Here is a 12,099-nt window from a genome sequence, read left to right as displayed (position 1 = left end):
GCTAAAAACTCCCTCACAGACAGTGCCATGTGAGCTGGTACATTGTCATGATGCAAGAGCCATGAATTGTTGGCAAAAAGTTCAGTTCGTCTAACTTTTTCATGCAGCCTTTTCAGCACTTCCAAATAGTAAACTTGGTTAACTGTTTGTCCAGTTGGTGCAAATTCATAATGAATAATCTCTCTGATATCAAAAAAGGTTAGCAATATCGTTGCAACAAGTTCACGAACTTAATTGTCAGACCTTCATATGTTATGTAATATTATGTATATACTTATGTATATGTTATTTGATAATATCACAAACTCAAGAGAAATGTAAGTGTATTACATTTCTAGTAGCAGCCACATTAGAAAAGTAAAAAGAAATGGTGAAACTGATTTTAATAATATATTTTATTTAATACCATATGCAAAATGTTATCATTTCAATACATAATCAACAGAAAAATTATAAATGAGTATTTTACATTTTTTTGGATTATCAAAAAACCCAATAGTATTTTACAGTCACAGCATATGTCAATTCAGACGAGTCATATTTCAAGAACTCAAAAGCTACATGTGGCTCATGGCTACTGTATTGACCATTGCAAGTCTAAAAACTAGAAGAGTGACTGCACACAGGTATACAATAAATGTTTATTGAATAAATGGATAAATGAATGAGTGAATTAAGAATAAAATCTATTCATAGAACTGGCATTTTTCTTTTCCCAAGTGTTCAGAATATGTTGGTGCCAAGTTTTACTTCAGAGACCTGTATAAATAGAGTATGTGTTGCTTGATTTGGGAAGGAATAGATATTTTAAATAATAAGAGAATATCACCTCTCAAATATGATTTAATTTTTCACTCATCCTTTTTCTACAAATACTCCAGGGTACTGATGGAAGAAACATAGCTGTAAATTTCATCCACAGAAATACTTACGCAATTACAAAGGTTTTATTTACCAATGAGATGCTGTTTTCTTCCATTAAATTTTTTTCTTAAAGTGTAAGACTACACTTTTCACATACTCCCTGCAACAAGATTTTAAGTACCCGGTTTTCTTTTGCTCCTTTAAATCCATCAGTGGCATCTGCATTGAGTAGCTACGGATGATGACATTTGTCATTGTTTATTCACTATGAAATGTCAGAGCAGTGAAAGCTAGATCCTTTAGCTAAGAACAACAACAGTAAGACACCCAGATTTACTGGGCGTTGTGTGGCTTCAGAATACTTATTTTTTCCATTATTGTTCTCCTCTTATTCCATGTGTTAAATTAAGGACAAGGAAAGATTTTTTTTTTCCTTTTTACCACACAGGATGTGTCTATCTAACTTTCTATTTACACTATGAATACATTCAGCTGTAAAACTGATCTCCTCCACTGAAATCTATTGTGCTATTCTGAAATCTGTCATTTCTGAGTCAGATCAACTAAATACCCACTAAAATACCCAGGAGTTTAGAAGATTCATGAATATATTTATCCATATGCTATGTCTTATATGCTTTCATTTGATATCTTTATAAGTCCAGGTTAAATAAAAAGAGATAGATAGGAATTAGAGAACTAAAACATACTTTAAAACAGAAAAGAGATTACATTTTAGTTCCAGCTTTGTGAGTGATAGGAAAAGAATACATCTTTCATTTCATTTCCCCCCACAATTAGATTTTTTGATAGAGACATAAAAATGTTTTTGATTTAAATCTTGAATTTGGGGGGCAACCTTTATAAAAGCCAAATCAGTGCTAAATCAGAGGTATTTACAACATCCACAAATTTAATCCAAAGTGGATACTTCAAAGCTCATATAAATCTAAATGATGTTCTCCCAGATGGTGAATTAATGTAATTTTAGCAGGAAGCAAAGTTGCACAAATATGCAGTATTGAGGACTCACACTGATTGAATGTATCTGTACCCACCACAGAACAGATGTTGCTTGTCATTTTAGTGCCAGTTGTCTCTGTTTCTCTCTATATGACACACTGAAGAATGGTATTTGGGAGTTCAGTAAATTATGATTTATTTTGTGATGAATGACTTGTTAGAAATTGAAGCTTTCTGTGAACTGTGTGCAGAAATCACATTGGTTGTATTTTTTTGTGCAGGGTTTGAAAGGTGACTTGGGTCCTCGTGGTCCACCTGGCCAAAAAGGAGAAAAGGTATCATGTGCACCCAGAAATGTGCCAATCTTTTCTTAAGAAAACCCTGGGAAACTGTGCAGTGACTTTTCATGGAGACTGTCTACCTGCCAAAAGTTAATTTTGTTAAAATTAACCAAAGGCTATTATGTTCAAAGCATCTGAACAAGAAAAGTCTTTTGGGTTCATTTAATTAGTTTGAAGGGACCAAATGCACAAACGCTAGTCGACATGAATTTGGGTTTATAAGATTTCCCTGCTCTCTCCCTTGCTTAACAGCGTTAGGTATTCCATCACCAAATTAACAACCGTGTCCTGGATCAGGGAACCTTGCCAGTAGCACTGCGCTGCTAATGTAATGGTGAGGCAGGTGGCCTTTGGGGGAAAGGAGCCCAACTTAGTATTCATTCTTAGTCTGAATGCTCCATTTCCTGCCACCTTTGCTCGTATACCATTTTATAATGGCATATTGGCAATTCACCTTGAAACTAGAATTAAGAAATCGTAAAAGCAAGAGTCTTTTGGTGTAAGGTTATCGGATGATCCCAATCAGATGAGAGTTGTATGTGTGGGTGGTTAGCATTGTTTTTGTTCTCCATCCTCAGCATGTTTAGAAACCCTTGTCTGTCTTCAATATTTACCTCTGCATTAAAGCTGGTCTTGCAAATCGGTCCTCAGTGAGTGATTCAAGCTACATCAATGTTCCTTCACAATTATTGGTTATTTTAATTCAGTTGTCTCAAAAATAATGAGTACACAATGCTAAGTCTTAACTTTTGAGGTGACTATATTAGATGAGAAAGAGAAAGTTATAGAGATACGGTCAGCATGAGCATACTACATCCCAGTGCCTTGTGCCACATAGTGTGTGGTCTCCAGAAGTGTCCACCTAAATAAAGACTGTAGCAGTGAGGCTTGGTCTTAATGGCTAAGAGTTCATATGAATTAAATAGGGGTACTGATACACAGGCATATAGGTGAAATATTTATGAATTGGGAAACAGTGAACTTTTAGATGAATCATTTTTTAAACATTTTGTATACTTGGTCAATATATCCACCTGGTAATTTGTAGCCACATAGGTCAGCAAAGCAATTTTAGTATTGAAAACTACATAAATGTAGGCAAAATTGATGGCAAGTGCAATGATGGCAAGTGCAATGATGGCAAGTGCAATGCCGATTCAGCAGAGCTTTAGAGGAGGCAATGCGACCACTTCTTGCAGCTGGGAGGCACGGAGTGGGGACATCCATTTATTCTTTCTGCTGATCCTCATACTAACTTTTCCAGAAAAATTATCTGTCACTGTGACACTTCACAGCTGCTCCATTGGCAAGTAACCATATTTGAAGAGATACTCTTTCTAATTTTGGATTAGTAGACAAAAGAATATAAATTAGATTATTTTAGCTTTGCAAAACAAGTTCTGCAAAAAGCATGGGAGTGCACAAGGTAATATTTATATCATGAGAGCTAAAAGCACATGGTATGTACAGAGACTTTTATCAAGATAAAATTCTATTCTTTCCTTCAAGATTTAGCTAGACATTGCTTCTATCCATTCAGAAAATTTATAAATAACATGTTTCAAAAGGAGACTATTGGTAATTGCAACTTTTCTTTACTCTATCGTAGGGAGATACAGGGCCTCCGGGACCACCAGCCTTAGCTGTAAGTATTCTTGAAATCAAAATTCAAAATTGAAATACGTTACCCTATTTATTACTTACACTACATCATGACTAAACCAGAATTTAAGCCATAGGGTATTTTGAGAATTAAAAGTGACCTTAGAGTACATCTAGCCAAACTTCCCATTGTTGAAGATGGGGCATCTACTCACAATAGTGAAGTATTTAACCTGAGGTTATACAGGGAATTACTAGAAAAGTCTGAAAGCGGTACCTATCCTGAGCAATTTTCTCTAACCTCCATATGGTTCATAATTTTGCCCTTTAAATGTTTAACATGACTTTTAAAGTTAATGGAAGCAGAGACAAGTCTACGTATTCTAAAACTGTTAACAGAACAAAAGAAACTATAATCACCCAGTAGGTAAACACAGGTACCTATTTAAACTGATTGTTACATTCCCCCAAATCTGCCTAAGACCATTGTTTTTCTTCTATGTGATTTGCTTCTAAGAGTTGCAAATGATAAAATGTCAATATTTCAGTAACAGATTTATGGGAAAAGTTTATAATGTGCACATAATGGGATTATTCTCATTTAAATGGTTCATCATTTATTAAGCATTTAGTCATAAATATGTAATCCTTTTATATTTAGATACAATTTACAGTGATAGCCTTTCTTCATAGGCCATTAAGGATTCTCATTTAACTTAAAGATTTGGTTTAAGAATGACTCTAAGCCTAATGAAAAAGAGTTTTTTAAATAAGATCATCTGTAGCCTGAGGTCTCTCGAATTTAATGTTGATATTTCCTAATGACATAAATTAAAATTTAAATCATAAGTTTTCAAAGAACCATCACAGTTATGGTAGGTTGGGTTTAAAGGAGTCTTCCAGCATCTGGACGGAGCCCTTCTCAACGGGGCAGTACAGGAGTCTCAAAGGTGGTGTGGCTTTGATAACGTTTGTATTTATCACTGTACTTGAAAATGTCATTCTCACATTATAAACCTTAACAATTTCTCACGCAAGTAATATTTGCAATAATTACTTCAACAACAAATATTTCTTTATAAATGAAAAATCTAAGGACCCAAACAGATGACTGACTGAGGAATACCCAAATTCCATTTGTATTGGAATTCAGTCCTTGAAGCTTCTGTTTTCAAGATGGAAATAAAACTGTTTATTTGAGAGGAGGTTTTAACTGCTTATTCTTCTATTTGTTTGTAGTATGTGGAGTTTACTTTCAAAATGGTTGGGCAGTGGTGTAGATTCAGGTTGCTCATTTTACTTAGGTCACATGTTTCTTTTTCTTCAATTAAGTTTATATGCTCAACCACTTCCTTTAGTTATCTTATTTCCTAGTTGTTTTCAACTTGTGTTTGGAGACAAAATGCAATCTATGTATATCATTTCACCTGATATGCAGTGTTGGCACGGCAGCCAGAAAGTTGTATTAGATTATATCTGTTTTGTGGATTTTTGATGAGAGCTGTGGTCTTCCTTCCACGTAGCACTCTACAGCTATCTCTTTGTACTCTTCAGATGACAGACACTAAGGAAGTACAAACTAATTTTTATACAAAGATATGTCAAGGCAAAAAGACTGTGAAATGAAGTGTTCTATTTCATGAAGTAAAATATTAATATTATTTGGGTATGACTGCTTATCTACTTATCATTACTTTATTGATGTAGCCAATCAACTGTTAACTATGAAACAGAGAAGTAAAATTAATACCAACTTACCATGCACTAAATATTTAATTGAGCTTATAATGCAGATTGATGCATTTTAATGAAGTGATTGATAGCCGTCTTCAAGGACAAAAAATTAATGACCCCACTATATCTGAATTAAATGAGGCACTGATATATAGGAGTCAGTAACCTGAGAGTTCACCCATAGTGGTTCTAGCTGCACACTAAACTCCATTAGGGAGCTTTAAAATATACCCATGGGTGCCTCCACCCCCACAAATTAAAGCTCAATAGATATGATGTGGAACCAGTGTATTTAAAAGGCTCTCCAGGTAATGCTGAATATGCAGCTGGAGTTGAAAGCCACTGTTTATGGGAACTATAATGGAACAAGCTCTTTCTCTACTTGTAAAATTCCTTTAGACTTTTGAAGAAGTCTGACTTTGACCTCAAATCCAACTCAATGCATGATAATAAAAGAAACATCTCTTTCGTTTAGGGAGGCATATTAGGAAAATGAAATTAAGATTGAAGCCTACTTGGTTAAGTGGAAGAGATTAGGTAGGAAGTTAGCTTTAATTATAGCTTTAACGTAGCCATCCAAGGACTCCTGTGGGCTCAGGAGCCTTAATGCTTCTCAAAATTTAATGTGCAGAGGGACATTGTTCAAATGCATATTTTACTTCTTCGGACTGAGGTGAGAGCCCGAGATTCTCCATTTGTAACTAGAGGATGCAGATACAGCTACTCCTCAGACCACACTTTGACACAAGGGCTTAGCACCCAGCCTCCAGTTGTCCTGCAGACTCTGCCCCATTCCAGAGATCAGTGCCTCACCTGAACTATACATTAGAATCACTGTGGTACTTTCAAAACTCCACTTCCCAGGCTGCACCATACACTGATAAAGTCAGAAGCTCTGGTCATTTGAAAGGTATCCCAAGCAATTCCAATGTGTAGCCAAATTTGAGAACTAATGCCCAGAAAGCACGTGCACGTTGAATACTTTTCTTCACAGCTTCCTTTCAGAGCTTGAGCAAATAATTTAGAATTATTCATTACATCAGTATTTGTATCAAAAACACCCAACCTGATTACTTCTGAAGCTTCCAGGAAATGTCAGATGCTCTATTAATACATGTGCTTTGGTTCCTGATTACTTGGTTATAGAGGATGAACTCCCATCTCCACATTTACAACCCACTAGCAAGTCCATCAACAATCCTTCCTTGAGCCAGGTCACAAGCATTGGTAAGTCCAGTACAAAGAATTCCAGAGACTATCTAAGCATACAGAGCTGAGCTGCCTGAATAAATAAGGAAAAAAATATTGAATACTCTTTTCCCTCTAAAATATACATGCTATATTTATTTTACTTTTATTTGTAGTTTGCTGAATAAGAAATTAAGAGAAATCATTATTGAGCTCACTGAAACATTGAGTTTACTGATGCAGGGCAATCCTTTTTGACGCAGAACATTTTTGTGAAGGATCGTGATTATCACCATTATTTTCATGTCCCTGTGGATGACCATGCTTTGATTATTATTTTTAATTTTAAAAATCATATAGAACCATATCATTGTAAAAAAACATCTAATACTAACCATCTATTTTAAATAAATGTTACTTTGGTTTTTACTTATATTTTTTTCTTATGACTGATTGTCTATAATTGGGTCTCAGTGGATGAGACAGATAAAGGAGTGAGAGAGGCCAAGTGTAAAGGAATAAGGAAAGGCAATGGTGAGGAAATGGTACGAAACATAGACCAGAGTCCTAGAAACGGTTTCATTAATTAAATTCAACTGCAACAGCTCTTACTCTTTTATTCATCTTTACTTTTCCCACCACCTTGACGTGTTCTTACTGCCAATGACCAGTACAACCTTACTTCACTCTCCAGTATACAGGAAAAGTCTTACTGAGAAAACCAACCAAAACGGTGCTGTCATTTGCAAATGCAGTGTGTACTAATAAACTCCCTTATTATGTGAAGTAATGAGATCCCATTTAAAATTCCACAATTGAATCCCTTTGATAGCATTCGAATCATTCTATAGATTCATGTTCATGGATCATGTGGAGAGAACACCAGTATGACTGCCTCTGGGGAAAAAAAAGCTAAAAAGAAGAAGGAGGAGGAGGAAGAAGGGGGAGGGGAGGAAAAACAGAAGGAAGGAAGGAAAGAAGGAAGGAAGGAAGGAAGGAAGGAAGGAAGGAAGGAAGGAAGGAAGGAAGGAAGGAAGGAAGGGGAAATCTAGATCCTGGAAAGATTTGAGTAAAAGTTATGGCATTATCTGTCAGTTACATCCTTTAACCTTTAAATATTCTGTCAGCCTACTTGACTTGGAAAAAAATTGAATCACACTTTTTTTTTTTTAAGGGGAACTGGACTTTATTGGGGAACAGTGTTTACTTCCAGGCCTTTTCTCCAAGTCAAGTTGTTGTCCTTTCAGTCTTAGTTGTGAAGGGCGCAGCTCAGCTCCAGGTCCAGTTGCCGTTTTCTAGTTGCAGGGGGCACAACCCACCATCCCTTGCAGGAGTCGAACGGGCAACCTTGTGGTTGAGAGGATGCGCTCCAACCAACTGAGCCATCTGGGAGCTCAGCGGCAGCTCAGCTCAAGATGCTGTGTTCAATCTTAGTTGCAGGAGGCGGAGCCCACCATCCCTTGCAGGACTCAAGGAATTGAACAGGCAACCTTGTGGTTGAGAGCCCACTGGCCCATGTGAGAATCGAACTGACAGCCCCCGGAGTCAGGAACATGGAGCCCCAACCGCCTGAGCCACCGGGCCGGCCCATTGAGTCACACTTTTTGATACAATATTAATAAACATGCCAATTTTCCCAGTTACTTTCTTTAATTTATAGCCTTTTCAGATTATTCTAACAATGAAAGATTAAGGAATGAGCTTAAGTATAAATTTGTGAATATATAAGTGGAACATATGGAAAGTAGTTTATAAAACAGTGTCCAAGAATCTTCACTAAATACTTTTTTAACAAAATGTCCTCTGGAGATGTGGTAAGAAGAATAAAACTTTTATATCAAAAGGTGAGAATGTGGTTGAATTTTAAAAACAAGAAATAATAATCTGTGCTTGACACCATAAACGCACTTCCATGTATGTATCTCTTGCTAGGCATGTTTTCAACATACACAGATGGTTAAAAATAAAAAAAAATAATCAAATCACTTTGATGTATTTTCAGCCTCTTGGATAACAAATTTGCTATTTAGTACTAAATTAACTATTGTATAAACATAGTAGGCTATTCAATAGCTTACAATAAATGCAATTTTAATGTTCTAAAGCAGGGGTGTCCAAACTGTGGCCCACGGGCCAACTGTGGCCCACAATCCATTTTTAATTGGCCCGCAGCAAATTCCAAAAATATATTTAGTTTACTTAAATAAACCAGGTGAAGCAATACGTACTTCACCTTGAGTGAGTGGCCTGGCTATTTGTGTATTTTGACGCATATGGCCCTTGGTAAGAAACGTTGAAAAAAGTTTGGACACCATGTTCTAAAGAAATAAATATGAGATTTTAAACACTGATTTAAACTAATCAATTGATCGTTTTTTTCCTTATCCTTTTTTATATATCAAACTGATAACATTTTTAAGAACAACACAACCTGTCATATCCTAAGTAATAATAAATAACAATAATAAGTGGCAAACATTTATTGAGTGCCTACTGCATGTTATTTATTCCATTCCTTAAGCAACCTTCTGAGATATAAAATGATTATTACCACATAACAGGTGAGGGAACTGAGGACTAGAAAATCAAAATAACTTGTCTGAGGTTCCAGAGATAATAAGTGACAGAGCTAATATTGAAATAGTTGTTTGACTCTAAAGCCTAAGCTTTTCTTTTTTTTGAGAGATGCATATCATTTTACTTAAAGAAGTATTCTCTTCTTATTTTATTGTATTTTCCAGTTTTATTGAGACATAATTGACATATAACATTGTGTAAATTAAAAGTGTACACTGTAGTGAATTTATATATGCATAGATTGCAAAGTGATTACCACAATAATGTCAGTTAACAGCTGCAGGGAGCAGCTGGGAAAATAGCAGCCAGGGTACAGCAAAAACATGAATCCTACCCTACCAACCATTTTGCAGATTCCATCAGGAAGCTGCCCAGGAGCCACTGGGGATCTCTCACCTGGAGATCCCTCCATAAGCACCCCCAAAGCTACCCATGTCTCATGTACACACCCCATCTCCACCCCTGTAGGCACTGCAGGGCAACAAGAGAGAGGCTTTGCAGAGAAACAATCCTAAAATTTATACGGAACAACAAAAGACACTGACTAGTCTAAGCAATCCTGAGAAAGAAGAACAAAGCTGGAGGCATCACACTTCCTGATTTCAAACTATGTTGCAAAGCTGTAATAATCAAAACAATATGGTACTGTCATAAAAATTTACACATACCCCACTGGAATAGAACCAGCAGCCCAGAAATTAATGCATGCATACAAATATACACTCAAATAATATTTGAAAAGGGAGCCAAAAATATTCAATGGAGATAATACAGTCTCTGCAATAAATGACATTGGGAGAGCTCGATAATCACATGCTAAAGAAGGATTTGGATCCCTATTTTACACCACTCAAAAATTAACTTGGCGTGGATTAAAGACTTAAATGTAAGAGCTTAAACTATGAAACTGCTAGAAGAAAACATAGGGAAAATATACTTGACATTGGTCTTAGCAATGAAATTTTTGACTATGGCATCATAAGCACAAGCAACAAAAGAAAAAAAAACCCATCAAATTCAAAAGCTTCTGCACAATAAAAGAAATGAGCAACAAATGAAAAGGCAGCCTATGAAATGGGAGAAAATATTTGCAAACCATGTATCTGATAAGGGGTTAACATCCAAAATATATAAGGAACTCACATAACTCAATAGCAAAACAAACAAACAAAAATAAATAAATAAACAAATAATTACGTAGACATTTTTTCCAAAAAAAGACATACAATTGGACAAGAGGTACGTGAAAAGGTGCTCAGCTTCACTGATCATCAGGGAAATGCAAATAAAAACCACAATGAAGTATCACCTCATACCTGTTAGGATGGCTATTATCAAAAAGACAAAACATGTTTGTGAGGAAGTGGGTGAAAGGGAACCTTTGTGCACTGTTGGTGGAATGTAAATTGGTGCAGCCACTATGAAAAACAGTATGGAAGTTACTCAAAAAATTAAAAATAGAGCTACCTTATGACCCAACAATCCCACTTTTAGGTATATATCCAAAGGAAATGCTGTATCTCAGAGATAATCTGCATTTCCATGTTCATTCCAGCATTATTCACAATGGCTAGGACATAGAAACAACCTAATTGTCCATTGATGAATGAATGGACAAAGGACATGTGAGATACACACACACACACACACACACATATTATTCAACAACAAAAAGAAGGAAATCCTGCCATTTGTGACAGCATGGATGGACCTTGAGGACATTATGCTAAGGGAAATAAATCAGACAAATACTATATGTTCTCACCTATATGCAGAATCAATAAAAGCTAAATTCATAGAAACAGATAGTAGAATGGTGGTTACCAGGGGTGGAGGGTAAGGGAAATGGGGAGATGGTGGTCAAAGGGTACAAACTTCTAGTTATAAGATACATTAGCTCAGGATCTAATGTACAGCATGGTGATTATAGTTAACAATACTCTATTACATATTTGAAAGCTGCTAAGAGACTAGACCTTAAATGATATCACCGCACACACACACAAAGGTATTTATATGAGGTGATGGAGGTGTTAACTAACCTTATTGTGGCAATCGTTTCACTGTATACACATGTATAAAACCATCTGGTTGTAGACCTTACACTTACACAATATTATATGTCAATTTTATCTCAATAAAGCTGTGGGGGGGGCGTGGAGAAGTGAGTTACTGATAAATTTAAAATGGCTCTTCTATTGATATTTATAATTTACAAAGCATATATTTACAGTCATGTGTTGCTGACAGGGATATGTTCTGAGAAATGTGTCTTTAGGCAATTGTGTGAACATCACAGAGTGCACTTACACAAACCTAGACGGCATAGCCTACTACACACCGAGGCTGTATGGCATAGCCTATTGCTCCTGGGCTACACGCTGTACAGCATGTTACTGTACAAAACAACACAAGATCAAATCAAGCACAAGACAAAATGATGCAATCAGGAGACAAAGTAATCACAAAATGTATGAGGCCACTGCCTGCGTAACAAGGCATACTGTTTTACAGCAAACTTTAAAAACAAAAAGTAGAAAGAGTACACTCAAAAATAACCATAAAACTATAGTATAGTAAATATATAAACCAGTAACATAATCATTTGTTATCATTATCAAGTATTATGTACTGTACATAATTGTATGTGCTACACTTTTATACAAGAGGCAGTGTGGTAGGTTTGTTTGCACAGCATCACCACAAACCTGTGAGTAAGGCATTGCAATGGCTATGACATTACTAGGTGGTAGGAATTTTTCAGCTCCATTATAACTTTATGGGACCACTGTTATGTATGTGGTCCGTCACTGACTGGGACGTCAGGCAG

General features: G+C 36.0%; 1 protein-coding gene across 1 annotated transcript in view; it reads left to right on the top strand.

The window, feature by feature from the left end:
• The window catches only part of COL19A1 (collagen type XIX alpha 1 chain), a 314,159-nt gene that overhangs the window by 145,060 nt on the left and 157,000 nt on the right, over positions 1 to 12,099 (top strand). Inside the window, exons 13-14 of the mRNA XM_019749266.3 lie at positions 2,109 to 2,162; positions 3,778 to 3,813. Coding sequence (XP_019604825.3) covers positions 2,109 to 2,162; positions 3,778 to 3,813 — 90 coding nt within the window. The remainder of the gene's footprint in view (positions 1 to 2,108; positions 2,163 to 3,777; positions 3,814 to 12,099) is intronic.

The sequence above is a fragment of the Rhinolophus sinicus genome, chromosome 2 (genome assembly GCF_057876585.1).
Source record: "Rhinolophus sinicus isolate RSI-liver-muscle chromosome 2, RSI-T2T, whole genome shotgun sequence".
Lineage (NCBI taxonomy): Eukaryota > Metazoa > Chordata > Mammalia > Chiroptera > Rhinolophidae > Rhinolophus > Rhinolophus sinicus.
The sequence above is the reverse complement of the archived record's forward strand: the minus strand, read 5'-3'. Positions and strand labels throughout refer to the sequence as shown.